Source organism: Apodemus sylvaticus, chromosome 3, assembly GCF_947179515.1.
Source record: "Apodemus sylvaticus chromosome 3, mApoSyl1.1, whole genome shotgun sequence".
NCBI lineage: Eukaryota > Metazoa > Chordata > Mammalia > Rodentia > Muridae > Apodemus > Apodemus sylvaticus.
The window spans coordinates 67,291,818-67,309,545 of record NC_067474.1 but is presented as its reverse complement, the minus strand read 5'-3'; the positions used below and the strand labels follow the sequence as shown (position 1 = coordinate 67,309,545).

The following is a 17,728-nucleotide window of genomic DNA, read 5'->3' as shown; positions in this document are numbered from 1 at the left end:
TCTGTCTTGAGCATGTTTCTATGCTGGTACAGGTTAGGCTGGAACAATGGTGGAAATAGAGATAGAACTTCAGCCCTGATATCAGTGGAGAGGCAGATTAACATCAAGAGCCACCATTATTTTAGCTTCTAACTAGAAGTTTCAGGAGCCATCTAGGAGAGGCTAAGGCTAGCAGGGGGCCTATCTGGAGGCGGCCCACCTTTTTGCATGTCCTAAGAAGGGTGAGCTCTGAGAGGCAAGGTCCCAGAGAAAGAATCATCACAGGATTGCTTCTTGCAGAAGATATCCTTTCCTGTCACTACTACATAGCCTAAGGGTTCCTGGGCATTAGCCTATTGAGCAAACTTCCTATAGATCAACATGAAGATGAACTTCCATTCATTAATACTATTTAGATGAATTAATAATTTTATAGAATTCCTATTTGATTCTAGGAAGAAAGTTTTAAGAGATGGTTTTAGCTGTTTAGCTAAAAAGATGTAATAAAGTTAAAATCAAGAATAGAATGTTAAAATGTGCCCACTCTTCATAAATAGTAAGTAAAGGCTGCATAATAAGAAATACAATAAGCTTTCACAATTACACTAAAAGGAGAAATAGGCTTGGGGAAGATTTGTGTTCAAGGAAAAACATTTATTCTAGGTCAGATCTGAGGATGAAGGCACAGGTGTGCACTATGGTAACACAAGGCCATGGGAAACTGCTGCTTTGAACTTATAATGAGCTTACAGAATGAAACACTGCTTTGAATTTGTTATCAACACCCTTCTGTGACTCCCCTTTTATGTAATTCTATCTATGAGGTAATTTTCTAAGAACTTTTATCTATAAAAAGACCAGAGAAAAGAAATGAAGTGTTGGTTTGTGGGGGGTTCGGCTCCATTTACCCACCCATCCATCCATCCATCCATCCATCCACCCACCCACCCACCCAGCCACCAAATGCATACATGTACACATTTGTTTGTCTATGTGTAAGTATGCATGAACACTTATGGTTGCCCAGCCAGAATGTGCATGTGTATGGGTGTATATGTATCTGTGAGCACTGTCTATATAAATGAATTTCTTTCTTTCCTTTTCTTTCTGGTTCACAAAGACTTAATGAGCCCTGAGAGTCTCTTGCCTAGTAGCGAGGGGCTCAGGGCTGACTAGCCAGAGAAAGGCACTCTAGCAATTAATCCTTTACTTAATCCCCTTCTGCTAAACAGCCTGTGAGCATGTGCCAATTTGCCAGAATTTAATGCTTATTTAAGCACAATTAATAAGAGTTAGACACAGTAAGAGATCAGCATATATTTAAGCATAGAGAGTTGAGTCTTTAGTGCTTACTGAAGCACAGAAAATAAAGAGTAAAGTTTGTTTTTTTAAAAAGATTTGCTTATTTCATGTATGTGAGTACACTATTGCTGTCTTCAGACATGCCAAAAGAGGGCATCAAAACCCATTTCAGATGGTTGTGAGCCTCCATTCGGTAGCTAGGAACTAAACTCAGGTCCTCTGGAAGAGCAGTCAGTGCTCTAAAATGCTGAGTCATCTCTCCTGCCACAAAAGTTTTTTTTTTTTTTTTTTAATCACAGAACAATAAGAGTTAAGTCTTCAGCACTGATTTAAGCACAAAACAGCAAGAAAGAGTTAAGTCTCCAGCGTTTACTAGAACACAGAAATTTATAAAGTAAAATGAAGCACAGAGAGTGAAAGGGAAGCTGGTGGTTTTGTTAACTCTCCAGAAGCCGTGAGCTTCCCGCCCCAGCGCAGTGAGTAGTGAGAGTTAGAAGGCGGGAGCACGCTGCATCCCTCTTCAGCCCCATTCCCCTAAGCCGGGCAGGCCACCAGCAGAGAAGAATTAATGCCTTCTTCATTCTAGACATTGTATCCAGTTATCTTATTGCTGAAAATATTCCCTGGTAATTTATAAAAAGAACTGTAGATGTTTTACACGTCGGCTCACTCACCTCATTCTTCCACAGGTGATACTGCAGAGCAAATGCAGTAAAGTCTCTCGGAACACAGAAAAATCTGCATTCTGAAGCCGGGCCTTGAGAAGTATTTTTCACTTGTTCGAAGTTTTTATTAATTGATTCCAGAATCCAAGGGTCAATAAGGAACACTGGCACATTTTGGCTGGATGTCAGCATAATAAATTTCTTAACTGCACGCTGTTTCAGAGGAAAATAATCTCTATGAATCGATTAAGCCAATAGAATTTTTTCCCAGATCTGGGAACAGAACCCTGGACCTCACACTTGCTAGGTACAGAAGCCAAGTATGGTGATGACTGTCTGTGACCTCAGCATTCCAGAGGCAGAGGCAGGAGACTATCACAAAGTTTAAGAGGCATGTCAAACAAGGCTATAGTAGTCTCAAAATATCAGACATAAATAAGACAAAATAAAGAATCAATAAACAAACACTTTTTTTTTAAATCAAAGGGTTTTTTTGTTTTTGTTTTTGATTAGTAAACCAGCATTATTTTTCAGTTTTAAAAACTATAGTAGACAAGGATCTCATGAGGGCCAGGCTGGCCTGAACAGGGTCTGCAGCTGAGAATGATCTTGAGCCACTGGTCCCCCTGCCATCATGTCTGGTTTATACAGTGCTTGAGATTGAACCCAGGACCTTCTGCATGCTAGGAAAACGCTCTATCAACTGAGCTACATTTTAACTCTGCCTTCTCAGCATTGATTTGAATTTTTAGTTAGAAAAAAGTAAAAAAAAAAAAAAATTTTAAAATATGGAGGTTATATTTTGTAAAAAAAAAAATGTAGTATATATACTTCATTATCTGTTCCTTTCCTCTTCCAAAGAAAGCACTGAGATTTTTATTCCTGATTATTAATTTTCCTTTATGTTTGTAGATCAAGTCTGATTCATATGTTTATTTATCTGGGGAAGCAGTATAGCTCAGTGGACAAGAATTCTAGAGATGGGAAGTTTCCATCTGGATTCAGATACTTAAAAGGAAACTAACCTTACTCTAACTAGCTACCCTGAGAACAGCAATAGAAACTGATTTTATCAGGTTTCCACATGGACAAAATGAGATAGTGTGTATAAAGCTCTTGGAAGAGGGCCTACCCTCATGTCCCAGGCAGTCATGGTCACTGCCATCCTTCAGCATGTATTTGAGGAGTAGATCAATGGATGAGCTGCAGACAGCATTGTAACTGACACTTCTTGTCTGGTGTACATACCCACTGTGTGCTCTCAAATCCAACTCGATTTCCTTTGAATTTTGATGAACCCGTTCCATTCTAACAGAGGGGGAAAAAGATATTTTAGTAAATTCATATCCCAGCAGGCAATACCCACATGCTTATTTTCACCCTCAGAATCAAACAGAAATATAATTTTATAATACAATCAACCCAAGATGTAAAACATTGAAAGAGTATCACAGGTTATCGAAATATTTCAATGCTATGGCCAGCATTTCTGAACCAATTAATGCCCATTAAGAAAGAGCATCCACATTCCTTTGTCTGTCTGTCTGTCTGTCTGTCTGCTTGTCTGTCTGTTTCCCCTTCCCACCACCTCTCTTTGTCCTGCCCCAATCTCTTAAACTGTGAGATTACAGCTAGAACCGGCTGTCCCTCCGAAATGAGAGCTGTCCATTTAGCTTCGCATTCCTAACTTCATCTCCACACACTGAGTGGGTGAGGAGATGGCAAAGTAAGTTTTAAAAAAGTATAATGAGGAGCAGTTCCTGAGTGTCAGGGTCTGTTTGATACTTCCAAAAGAAGAAGAAGAAAAAGGATGGTTCTTTCTTCATCTATGCTCCCCTCAACAATCCTGCAAAGCAAGCGTCATTATTTCTAGTTGGGAGATGGCACCAGTACCCACGTATTTCACGATGTACACTATTATTTCATATGCTCTAGGTTACTTATAAATTAACAGTCCTTTTTAAATGTTCAGGTTTAGAGAGTTTGAAGGGAGAAAGCAATATTATCAATATTCATATTAGTCCCCAAATGCTTTGAAACTAAATAGAAGAACATGACAGTCTAGAATTCAGAAGACTTTTACACTCAAAGACGTTTGACAGCTCCTGATGTTTTCAGTGCTTTTTGTACCTGTGAATTATGAATAAATGAAGATGCTGACAATGAGAACTGCCTCATCCTACAAGTACAATGTGCTCAACATTCTGAAAAAGAATGCTCCTCTTCTCAATAAATTGCATCCTCAAGGACAGGTGTCTAAACCAAGCTGTCTTTGTATTACCGTGTTTGGTATATGCTTGGTTAAATAAATGTTAGTAAGAATTTGTTAATTGGAGGAGAAAAGAAGGGAGCAGTTAGAGTAGAGCTGGATTCAGGGTCTCCCAAGATCTGCAACTTAGTAACAGCTGAATACAAATATACATTTGAGAAAAATAAGCAACAAAAATACAGAGCAACTTTGTTATCTTCAGTCTTGACAAGGGATGGAAACTGCAGGCAGTCATTCCTTTAACTTAGGAGAGGAGACTGACTATGTTGTACTTGGAATAAGTACATTTCTAGTGAGCTAGTAGATTACTTTAGGTTTTTTTGGGGGGGATTAAGATCATATATCATGCATTCTACTCTTTTAGATGGTATAGTTGACTGTATGTATGGTTGTCAGAACACAGTCCAAGCGTGGAGTCATTCAAGGAGAATCCTGAGAGCTTGTAAGGAAACTCTTAAGGCAAGAGTCTTGTGACCTGTTTCTTGAAACCACAGAAGTGTTCTTGGAATGTACTTCTGTGCTCTTTCCAGGTGTAGTGGATGACAGTGAGTTTACTTCAGCTGTTGTTTTTCATGTGTGTCTAGGCTGGTCCTTGTGACTGTACACTTTACTCAGGTAGCTTTTCTTAACCCTTGGAGTATAAATTGTCTGTCTGATGCTATAAATAAGGCTGGCTATTACTTGAAACTTTGGTTACCTCATTTTCAGGCCTGCTTTCATAGGTCCATGCTGCCAACTAGAGTGCTAAACATATGGTTACAGTTGTTAATATCACTCTACCTAGAACACTTTACCTTGTGCAAACTACATTCTGAGTAGCAGTCATTCCCCAGTCTTCCTCTGTGCCATCATACTAACATTAACATATGTATAATCCCAGTATTTGAGAAGTTGAGGCCAGAGGATCCCTGAGTAGGTTCTAGGACATCCAACTACATGGCATAGTGAAGCTCTTCATTAAAAAAAAAAAAAAAAACAGCAAGATAAGCACAGAAATCCAGCTACTCAGTTGTCTGCACATGCAAACACACAGCTAACCATGGCTGTTCACTGCTGTCACTACTGGTCCTTGAAGATGTAGAGTAGGTCTTCATTCTGTGGAGCGATCCTCTACTCCCTGGCCCACTGATTCTCATCCTCTTGGGAGGCTTCTGCTCTTTTCTCCTTTAACACAATTCCTTATTCTATCTGTCTGTGGCATTCCTTTCTCTTTCCCAAGAAAAGAATTAAAGAACTTTCAAGCACTCCCAATAGTTTGCTACCCAGTGAAATTACATTCATACAATCTGACTTCCCTTTCCTCATAAGAGACAATCTGTCTATATTCCTATTTATAGCCCTTTGACTTGGCCAAAGACACTGCTCCAGAAAAATTTCTTTTTCTGCTGGACCATTCCTGTTAGTATGTACACACACACAGTATTATTCTTCCCATTAAAAATAATTAAAACAAGAAACAAGCAAAAACCTCTCAACAGCCCTTTTCCTCAACAATTTCTCCTTTATGCTGGGTAGCTGTAGTGGTACAGCCTTTAATCCCAGCATTTGGGAGGCAGAGGTAGGAAGATCTCTGTGAGTTACAGGCCAGCTTGGTCTACAAATCTAGCTCTAGGACAGCCAAGGCTACACCGAGGAAACCTTTTATTAAAAAACCAACCAAGCAACCAAGCACATAAAAATCTCCCAATGGTTGCTGTCATTGCCTTTCACTCCTGTGAGATCACCTGAGCTCAGAGCCACTCTGCCAAACACTCACATCTCCCACTGACTTCCACAATGCTAATTCCATTGGTTGTGAGCTCTTCCTCATTCCATCTAACAAGACTTGGTCTCTTCTGCTTCACTGGTATACTTCATTTACTGGACTCTCAAGACTCCCATACTACACTCTCCTGCTATGCCTCTCTGGCTAGCCCTTAGTCTCACTAGCTAGTTCTCAATTCCTTGAAATGAGCTTAAGGGGCCAAAGCTCCAATCCTGAGATATTCTCTTTTAAATCTATGTTCACTTATTTGGTATTTCATTGAGTCTTGTCAGTTTTTATTTTTTATTTAAGTAACTTATTATTATATGTATTATAAGTAACTTATATTACTATTTAAGTAACTTATTTATTATTATACAGTGAAGACACTGTAACTGTCTTCAGACACACCAGATTAGAGAGCCAGATCTCATTACAAATGGTTGTAAGCCACCATGTGGTTGCTGGGATTTGAACTCAGGACTTTCAGAAGAGCAGTCGGTGCTCTTAAGCACTGAGCCATCTCTCCAGCCTAAAGTTTCTTTTCTTTCTTTCCTTTTTCTTTTCTTTCTTTTTTTTTTTTTTTTTCCGAGACAGGGTTTCTCTGTGTAGCCCTGGCTGTCCTGGAACTCACTCTATAGACCAGGCTGGCCTTGAACTCAGAAATCCCCCTGCCTCTTCCTCCCAAGTGCTAGGATTAAAGCCATGCGCCATGACTGCCTGGCCCCACTTTTTATTTTTATTAAAGATTTACTTATATGTGTATGAGTGTATTGCTTATACATATGTATCACATCTGTGCTGTGCTAGAAGAGAGCATTAAATGTCTTGGAACTAGAGTTACAGGAGCTTGTGAGCCACCCTACAAGTGCTAGAAACCAAATCTAGATCTTCTTGAAGAACAGCAAATGTTCCCAACTGCTAAGCCCATAGCTACTACTTCTGCTGCTTCTTCTCTTCCTCCTCTTCTTTTTCCTCTTCCTCTTTTAATACCACCATCCTGTGCATTTGGAGGTCTGAGGACAACTTGTGGAAGTTTGTTCTTTCCATTCTGTGGCCTCTTTAGAGGATCACACACAGGAAAGTGCCTTTACCAGAGTCATCTTGCTCCCCCAAGCCTTACAGCTGTGTATACCATATATCTGCTTATAACTCCAGGCCACAGTACTGCTTTGAATTGCAGACTCATACATCTATCTGGCTGTCTGTTCTTCACCAGGATGTCAACTAGGCACCTAAAACTGGCATATGCAAAGCTCTCCCTCTGTCCTACTTCAGACTTGCTGTTCTAGTGTTTCTCTCTCAATAAACTGCAACTTCTCCTTCTATTGCCTAGATCAAAACACAAGTAACTTCTGGTTCCCGTCTGTATGTCATACTCTGCTTCTAACAATTAACAAATCCTCATAGCTCTGCTTTTGGTTTCTTAGTAATTCCTTGGCAAAGCCATTGCCACCTCTTGTGTAGGGTATAGCAGCCTTTTAACTGGTTTCTTTCAGCCTGTGCTCCTAGGCTATTCCTAAATAGAGCAGATAGGTTAGTCCCAATCATGCCATGTTAACAGCTCATTCCTATGGTTCAAGCTTACCACTAAGACCAAAAGTTCCTATGATGGTCGATAACAGTCTCAAAGACAGCAAAGTCTTTAGTTTTACCCTCCCTTCTCTCATCTACACACCTCACTCCTCTACAATGATATTAACACCCAGGTTATTCCAGACACTTTCCACCTCGAGTTTTGTACTCAGTTTCCTTTGGTTCTGCACAGAAAGAACTGTTCTCCTATAGATATCTATGCAATTCATTCTTTTCAAATAAACTTTTTCTTTGATTGTAAAGGCCTTCTCCTGCTCATCTGAAAACTCCTACACATCCCACAAGACCAGCTTAAAATACTGTGCACCCACGAAATAATCAGTAACCCAGTCCTCCAAGCATGCTATTCTTCAGTTCTTTTTTTTTCCTGAAAACTTGGATAGTTGTACTGAAAAGTTAAGGCCCACCAATAACAGATGGGTAGACCCAGATCCTAGAAAGAACTGGTAGAAGAGTAATTGGTGACTACTGCACTCCAGTGACCCAACTATGGCATAATTAAAGAAAAGGCATTTCAGAAACAGGATGCTAAGACTTAAGAAAAGTCTTGTCATTTCTGATGCAAAGTATCTAATAATAAAATTCTTACAGGAACTCAAAATCCAAATTCTTAATTTGTATGACTGTTTAAACATGCCCACTTAGAGTAAAATGGTTACTAATTTGTTAAAAACTTTAAGGTCTTCAATACTTGATTTTCTCCCATTGTTTATAAACCTGCATAGATAAAGCCGGAAGACCCTAATTGGCGGAAGTCCCATCTGTCTGGGTAGCTGCCTTCTTCTGCATCTCAGTACTGTTCCTTCACATAGAAACACTTCTCTCAAGTTCTCCTTGGACTGGACTCCTAAGTGTTATCAGCAAGGCGAAGCAAGCTATCTGTCTAGGTAAACCATCTGAAAACCAATAATCCACACCCTGAGAATATACAAAAGAATAAAAACTGTTCATACTGTAGTCTAGGGAACATCTAGTATGCTTCTATTCCAGGAATAACCTATATATTTTCCTTCAGAGAAAAATAAAGCAAGCCAAAAGTCAAAGACTGAGTGAAAATTTTTGCATAAATTTTAGTAAGCAACAAACATAATAAACAAACAAAAATATTTCAAGAGCCTTTGCTACACATGTTTCACATGGCTGGAGGATTAATTCCCACTCTTAATGATGGCATACAAAATTGTTCACTGTGAATAATTGCCACCATTCTTCTTTCAAACCTCTCCCTCTGACTGAAAACAAATTACTCAGCATAGTGGGAAGCTAGCCCAGAGCAGCACCCTGTGATGGCCACTGGTAATGCGAACGGCGGTTAGAAAGCACGATCACGCTTTGCTTCACCTAGTGCTGCCTTTACTTAGCCATCAAGCTTAATATTTCCAATTGTCCTACAGCATTCTGAGAGCCATTTTATTTCCTATCTGCCACTCTGAACACATTCTGTTTAAGTAGTTTTACTTACACATCAGAATGGCTCCTAACAGTTTTAGGCCCTGAATCAAGAGCGATAAACATTCTATCTAGACTCCAGTTAATTCATTGATTAAACAGTGAAAATAGAGGCTCACAAGGACTCTAATAATTTCATCCATCCATCCATCCATCCATCCATCCATCCGTCCATCCGTCCGTCCATCCGTCCATGGGTGAGAGAAGGCGTGCCGTGGCCTGCATGTGGTGGTCAGAGGACAACTTTGTGGCGCCAGTTCTCCCCTCTACAGAAAGTGTTCCAGGAATTGAATTCAGGGTTGTCTAGCCTAGAGGCAAGTGACCTTACCCACCGAGCCTCTCTCCAGCCTCTCAACTTTATTTTTAACATTATAATGTAAGCCACTGGCAGGAAATAGAAGTTACTAGAAGCTATGGATTTTAGCATGTACTACACGGAAACACTAAGTGAGCTGCAGCACGTCAACTAGACTACCTCGACTGGCAATGTTACTGAGCCCCAGACAAAGAAATCAGAGCTTGAAGAGGTGACCTGCAAAAAGTCAGATGACTGAACTAAGATTTGAACTCAAAACCCATACTCAAGATTTACTACCTATCAAATTATGAGTATCTCAAAAGTAAGACCTTTGCCTTATTAATCTCAGTTTTCCTGCTATATACCCTGTGCATTAATAAGTGATCAATAAATACAAATTCAATAAGCACACTGAATTAAGACACTGGTTGGGTGTAGTAAGAAAAAAATAAAAAATGATGAATGGTTGAAACTTCCCTAGAAACAATTCTTGGTGTGAACTGTAAGCTGACTCTGGATGGATCCCAGCTTAAAGTGGGACTTTTGAGTTTATAATGACAGGAAAGTACTACTAGGCACTGCTCAGAAATGATACTTTAAGTTTGGGAATTTCATCTCTCCCTGGGTAGGCTATTCAGTACTCACAATGCTACTATTCCACTGGAGTTTGTGTTTCAGGAGCTGAGGGAGATCCTGCTGTGGTACCTGCGACCTCACTAACTGCCAGGATTGATTTGGCTGGCCAGGCAAGTGTCCCCTTCCTCCCTCACTGCTCCATGTCTGCTCCCCTTGAAGCTGAGCACTCAGTCCGTCAAAAATGACAATCTTCCCCTCAAAAGGAGGGCTATTCTTGGGTCAAAGGTGTATGAGAGGCTGTGCTCCCTCATAGGACATCCAAACAAAGTTTGCATTTTAAAAACCTTCTGTCAAGCCTGTTCCTCTATGAAATACAGGATATTTGTTCCTTTTCTTTAATTATTAGATAACTGGATTGATTTTATTTGTAGATCACAGAAAGTCTAAACATCTAAATATACAGCAAGGGCCGAGAGGACATCTACAGTAATGCTCGCTCCAAACATAAGCAGAAATAGGCCTCCTTTATTCTAAGACCCCTTCCCTAGCCCACGAGCGACATAGGGTAGCATCTCCTAAGATCCTGGAATGCTGGGCACTCATCCGAACATGGAGCTGCAGGCACACACTGCTGCCTGACCTGCCGCTGCCTGACTCCAGCCGGTGTCTCCACTTCATTCCCTCAAACAGCAGCAAAGGTAAGCCACACTACCCTTCAAGTCGATTCTGAATCAAATATACACTGTCAGATAAAATAACTTTGATATGTTATCAAAATTACTTATCAGTGACTTAATTTAACTGATATAATTTGTAAATAACAATTTTTATTCAATAGGGAATGTGAATAGGTTAAACATTATTGAAACATTACTTTTGATTTAATTACAAAAACATTTAGCTGAATTTTAATCTGCCTGTCACATCCTATAAAGATGAGGACCCCACTGAGAAATATTTCTTTAAAAAATAAACATCATTAATTTTCTATACTGAAATGTACATGTTAAGAAACCACACAGCCACGTTATGCCTCTTAAGAAGACAATTACCCTTGCTGACAAGTAGTGCTTGTAGTAGTACAGCTGAAACAGCAGGAATGCAGAACTCGCCAGTGTTAACAGGGCCAAGATCACGTTCTTGTTGATTCTACTCATTGGTCTGTGCTGTTCTCTTGGCTGGCTTTTAACAGTGACCCAGTTGTTTTCATCTTCATGGAACAGAATCTTGTTTCCTGTGACCAGAGATAGTTCTGCAAAGAAAAAAAGCCAATTTGGCAACAACAAAAAAATTAACTTCAATAATTATTGACAACACACACACACACACACACACACACACACACACACACAGAGTTATTTATATTTACCCAAGTATTTACCCCAAATGGCCAGCATTTGGTATGCTGAGGCAGGGGGATAACAGGTACAAGGCTAGCCTAGGCTATATAATGAGGTTAAGACCAGCTTGAAGTGCATAAAAGGATCCTGTCTCAAACAAACTAACAAATATCAAAAGCTAATCTAGAAAAGAAAATACAAAAAATAGGAAAAGTTATCTGCAGTTCCACAGAACACTATGGCCAAGAACATGTGCAGAGGGGAGTCTTCTCCAATGTGTCTGACTCAACAGAGCTGTCCTGGGACCTCTGGACCTCAGGATGTATGTCTGACCACACTGAGATCTACTTCCATTGGAAAAAAGTGTGACTGTTTCTAGTCAAGGAGCACAGTATATAGCTGTTTTATGAGAGGCGTGTATGTGTGTATGAGTGTGAGGTATAGGATGTTCATATATGATCTTGGAATTTGCAAGGGTAAAGAAAATTTTGATAAACATTCTGGTCTTTCACCCTGGGTACCACCTCTGATGATCTTTTTAGAATAAGAAATTTAATATGTATATACTTCCTGTCCCCTCTCAAATACATTATTTTAGTTAGGTAGATTTAAAGATCCCCTAGTATTTAGCTCTATATCTCCAATATTAATACCTCTTTTACTTAACATCTAAGTGTTCTTTTGTTCCCTGGTTATAATGTGAAACTGACAAACTATGCTTCTTTCTTTCCTAGTTTCTTTCTTTATTCTACTTATTTCTACTTGGTTATTTTATTGTCCTGTAATTGTGCTATTCCACCCTATTCCACAGTGCTCCACAGTGGTCCTATTGCCACTGTCTTTTCAGGTCCTTTGTCTACTTATCTCTGCAGCTCATAAAGAAGAGACAGTGAAGGCACTACTTAGTGTTGGCATTGTTAAAATACAATGTCAGGGAAGTTTGGCTGGGAGGTCATACTCTCCTTCCTGACAGATTACAGGATTTATATCATTGCCCTGTAATGCTAAATGTTCTCTTGATAATATTCAATATCATAGCCCCACATAGAGAGAATCTTATCTGTTCTAATGGGATGTACAAAGTATGCAAACAGATTCCCTACCTGTGAAATTCCACTCTCTTTTACTTAGACTATATAATGATGGTGGTTACTATATATTCATTTTCTTTAGTCTTTGAGTGTTCTTTCAACTTATAACAATTATAGAAAGCCTTTTGAAGTTCTGTTTAAATAACTTCAATAGGACATTGTTTTCTCTATTTCCAGAACTAAAGTATAACTCCTTCACTCCCCCTTCAGTTCATTCAACTTCCAAAGTCTGTTATCATGTCATCTTCTGAAGCTTCAATGTCAACTTTGCATTTCAATAGGCTGTTACTTCTCCTTGCGTGTCCTTTCTTCCAGAACTAGGCCAGACTGCAGTCTTACAACCAACTCCTAGCACTTGACCCAATGACCACTGCCTTACTTTTACAATGCTGCACACTGAACCCATGGCCTCTCTCTATCCAGGACTGATCAGCACGTTATCACTGAGATACAGCACAACCCTGTCATTTTAAAGATTGTCAAAAGATGATTTTAACTATAAGTACATGCATGTGTATGTTCACATGTGTGCAGGTCCCGTGAAGGACAGAGGAACTGGGACTCCCCTGGAATAGAGTTATAGGTGGTAGTTGTTTGTCACCTGACATGGGTTCTAGGAAGCAAACTCAGATCCCCAGGAAGAGCAGTATATGCCTTTAACCAGTGACTTCTCCATCTTCCATTAATTTTCCTCTTTGGTCTGTGCCACTATCACTTATTTTCTAGCTTATTTTCTTCCTGCTGCAGCATTTTTAGTGTTCATTTTATTTTAGCTACTTATCTTTAAATACCTGAGCTCCCAGATCAGTTATTTATAAGAATACTGGAGTAGGAGGGAACATGCTGTAGCCTAGATGGAAGCTTTTTTTTTTTTCTGACAGAACAGTTTATACATGTGTGTATGTGAGAAAGATAGAGAACACATGTTACATGCGAAAAGTTAAAACGACTACTTCATGATATCAGAAACAGGTACCAAAGAGTGTCTGACAATCTCTCCATTTTGCTGCTGTACAGACAGTGCATTTGTGTATGTATATGTTGTTTACTTTTCTTGCTAGTTCATGCTGCCAAACAGCTGTGACTGCTCCTGTGACTGCCCACACACCTGCCGACATGTCCTGACCTTTTCACAGAGAGAGCCATGTCCTGTTCTATCAGTTCTGAGATCTCTTTGTACAAGATCTTACCTTTACCTGTGGCAACCACTTCTTAAATATTTCACTTTGGGGTCACAGCAATATTTGTCTTGGAGAAGCTGTGTTAACCTACCTCACAGTTTTCATGTCATTTCAGGGTAACTTCAGAATGAATAAAGTACAAGTAGTTTTACTCTGCCATCTTAATTAAGGTCCTAAACTTTTGTGTGGAGCCTCAAAACAATCCCTATAAACAACCTGGACACATGGAACACGCACTGGAAGAAATGAGCTAAGACCAACTATCCATGGGAGGTTCCTCAACAGAGATGAGAATCACCTGACCCATCTGCAGATATTGCATCAAAATATTGGAATCAATCATGATTTTCTCCACTCAACTGTGAAAATCAGCAACGTCTATCAATACTGATGACGGTATGAGTCTGCTGTTAACTAAAATCTACTACAGTGATTTCATCAGAGCAGGTCCTGGATAACAAGATTATCTCTCACTCTCTAGATTTCAGCTATCCCTCATACATGTGTTGAACAGTGTACTGCACCACTATATAAGTTCCTCTAGCGTAACTATTCTAAAGTTCCAAATAATAAACTGTTGTTTTCTGGGAGCTGTCTCTACTTTACACTTAATACAAGATTCATCCATTAAAAAAAAAAAAAACTAAGCAATGGGATAGTTTTAAAAAGAGATGTCTCACGGCAGCATCTCAGGCCCTGGCTTCTTCAATGGTACAGAATCTAAATCAAGTTAATACTGGTGTGCATTTGTGACATTTTAGCTATGACTTTGAAAACAGTGAGAAGCATTTGAAAACACTTACAGAAGAAGTTTAAGGGGTCCGGGTATCCTGAAGTTCAAATGTAAATGAGAGGTTGTTTTAAATATGACATATTACATTGTACAATTCTTCTTAAATGGCATGGAAACAGGACAACACTAGTACATGAACTGAGATCTGCCAACGAAGAAGGAAATGGTTAAGAACCATTGGTTGTGAGCATCAGAGCTCTCTTTTATCTATGGCCCTGGGTCAGCAAGAGACTACACTGTCATTTTTAGGTTACAGAATGTGTATTGTTTTAGCTTTCCTTTCATTTTTTTTTATCAAAATTTTACTACATATCACTACATGAACAAGTCTGAGAAAAAGTGGTTGTAAGAGCCAAACACACTTGTGATAGAAATGTGTACAAAGTTCAAGATTGTTTTTAGATTCTTCCTGTAGCCAAGAACATTAGTCTTTCAGGGTCACAGCTGACATTCAACTAAGAGTATTGACTGTCCTTCCAGAGGTCCAGAGTTCAACCACATGTAATGGGATCCAATGCCCTCTTCTAGTGTGTCTGAAGACAATGATTGTATGTATATATATATATATATATATATATATCTTTTTTTAAAAAAAGATGTACCCAGAAGCAAAAAAGAAAAAGAAACTGAAAAAGCACTTAATGCTTTTAGACTGCAAGAGAAGTGTAGACAATATTGCCAATGCTACTGTTTACCCTCCACAACCAGATAGTAAAACTCTGTTGCTGAAGATACTATGAATTTATGTCACTGAATATAGACAAACTGAGTTGATGTTCACCTAGAAGCTTCACCCCAAGGGACTAGAGCTCGCAGTGCTGGAAGGTATGACACACACACTACTGGAGGAGAAGAAAATCGATCATCAGCCTCAGCCAGCTGTGAACCCTGAGCTACAACAGCAGTCTGTCTGCAGGATAAACCCACTGACTGTACAACCGTGGCGCAAACGTTAAGGGGGGAACCAACCACCTTCTGACTGGATGCAAGGCCAGCTCTAGGAGATGGAACCTATAACTGGCACTACTAATGGGACTAAGAACCTGAGACTAGATAGGTCATAGGCCCCAAGGGAAACCCTGCTAAAATTATTCTGCCAAATGAACATAGAAATCAAATGACTCCTAACTACATATTGCTATACTCATGGATCATTGCATTGTTGAACACGCATCAAAAAAGAGACCTCTTGCAGTAGGTAGTAGTTAACATACTTTAGGGATTGGTTCTAACGCTGTCTCAATTCAGTTTGGCTCCCAAAGGCTACGTTCCTAGATGCTGGGAGAAGATCAGACCTAAAGGCCCACCGACATGTGAGCATCAGGGAAAAGTAGCCACACTTTTCGAGACACTTCCCCAATTGTGTTTGGGGTAGCAGAGATGAAATACAGATTTTAAGGATGTTAACTCAGAAGTACTGGAGGGGAGTGTTTGCTAGCAGTGGGAAGGATTCGAACCGTCCAGCCTTGAGCTAGCCACAGCATTTAAAATGAACTGGTGTTGCCAGGAGCACAAAGTGGAGTAGCTAAATCCACCGCTACAAACATCGATACTCCAAACTAGACATGGTACAGAGATTGAAAGACTTTGGGGCACTCACCCCTAAAGGGAAAACCTATCAATGCCCTCCCCTCAAGACTCAGGGATATATATAGAAGAGGAAATAGAAAGCCTGTAAGAGCCAGAGGAAACAGCATTGTCCAGACACAACAGGGCTGATGTACACTTGAACTCACAGAGACTGACGGCATGAACAAGACCTGCAGAAGCTCAAGTCAGACGAAATCCCAGAGCAGAGGCGGGCAAGTGCTGGTATTACAGGTGTGAGCTACCATGGCTGGCGCACAGGCTGACTTTTATTTATTGGAAATCTTCAAAGGTAGAAAGACTGGAATATTCTTTATAGCCGAGAAAGCTTGAGACATACAGGAAAGTGGCTTGCCTTGTGCTACCTGAGAAACTGGCGATCGTGATGAAATCTGAATTCAGTTCTCTGGACTCTTATCTAAAGCTTTTAACTACCCGGCCCCATTTATATCAAATCTTTCACGACATCCCCCAACTGATAATGTAAACGGAAGACAGGAAAGTTCCTACATGCAGTTATCTGGCATCGCTAACCGCGCCCACCTTATTATTATTATTATTGTTGTTGTTGTTGTTATTACCATCGTCATCAAATTATTAAGCATAGAGAGCACTCCTTCAAACGAACTAACGATGACCACTGAGGAGTCAAGAAGAGAGGAAGGAGACTGGTAAACCAACCACCTCCTCTCTTCGAAGCGGCTGCAGCTAGCTGGCTGCTGTACACAGAACTTGGCTTTGGCGCAGCATCAAAGTCGTTGTCAGGTGGATCCCTCCCTGGGTGGCGGCCCTGCCTTTCTCCCTCCCTTTCCCCCCGAGAGTTCCTGCCTCAAGCCACGGAGGAGGATGCACTCGAGCAGCGGGCTGCATCAGTTCCTCCCCTGCGAGGCACTTTGGCGTGCATTGGTCCTCACACCTGATCACACCTGATCGTTCTCCCCGCATCGTCCGCTCTCGCTCTCCCCACCCAGCTCAAACGTCACTGTCCCAACTCGGCTTTTTCAAGGTTTCTCTGAACCTCCAAAATCGAGGCCGCGTCAGGATCCTCGGCCGGGTCAGGATCCCCGGCCGGCAGCACGGACGTGTGGGAACCATCTGTCGCCGGGGCGGCGGCAGCAGGCTCGCACACTGACTCGCAGACCCGACCTGCGGCCGACGTCCGACTCCCCGCCGCCAAAGGGGAGCTGCTCAGAGCACCAGTCGACCAGCAACACGTGCCTGAGGAAGCCCGCCCACGCCTAGGCTCGGCTACCCAGCCCGGGTTCCCTGATCTTACCTAACTCCAGAGCTGCGGCGGAGGCCTCGCTTTACGGCAGTCACGGCACCTGTCGCGAAGAAGCCGTCAAGCGCGCAGCGGCGTACGCTAGCCCGGGTAGCATTGGGTGTTGCTGGTTTGTCTGCGGTTGCTGCCCAGTTCTCGGAGCGCTGCTATTTTTCTGGCCTTTAGAAATCTGCAGTCAGCCATCCCCTCCCAGCAGTGACCCGAGGCTGCCTGGAGTTTAGGAAAAACGGAACGTTCCCTCCCACCCCTACCCCAGTGTGCGGCTTACCAGACAGAGCACAGAAAGTACAAAGTTTCTTTTTCTTCCTCCGTCCTCCCCCTTTTCCTCCTCTCTCCACATTCTGCTTTGGGGACAGAATGGGAAAGAGTACAATGTAGTGATGCAGGTACAATGCAGTTGAGGTGCCGACTTGACATCCCGGTCTAGAAGATGCTGTCTTCCAGTTTGGGGCTTGAAAGACATACAGCCGGTTCTGGGCCTGGCACTGGGCATCTTTGCTTTTAGCAGTGTGATTTAAAGAGTTATTGGCAAGGATCAGATGTGGACTTTGATAGGAGTTTTTGAAAATTAAAAAA

General features: G+C 41.0%; 1 protein-coding gene across 7 annotated transcripts in view; it reads right to left on the bottom strand.

Moving 5' to 3' along the window:
- The window catches only part of Fktn (fukutin), a 57,509-nt gene extending 40,318 nt beyond the window's left edge, over positions 1 to 17,191 (bottom strand). For 4 of the 7 annotated variants that reach the window (XR_007977016.1, XM_052176504.1, XM_052176507.1 and 1 more), the window contains exons 1-5: positions 16,797 to 17,044; positions 14,294 to 14,428; positions 10,931 to 11,130; positions 3,195 to 3,254; positions 1,956 to 2,159 (exon numbers count right to left, since the gene is read on the bottom strand). Coding sequence is in view for 6 of the 7 variants with exons in the window: in XM_052176504.1 (XP_052032464.1) it covers positions 1,956 to 2,159; positions 3,195 to 3,254; positions 10,931 to 11,035 (369 nt within the window). In the remaining variant the exon portion in view is untranslated. The other 3 variants (XM_052176506.1, XM_052176505.1, XM_052176508.1) reach the window with 3 other exon arrangements.
- Positions 17,192 to 17,728: the final 537 nt, after the last annotated feature.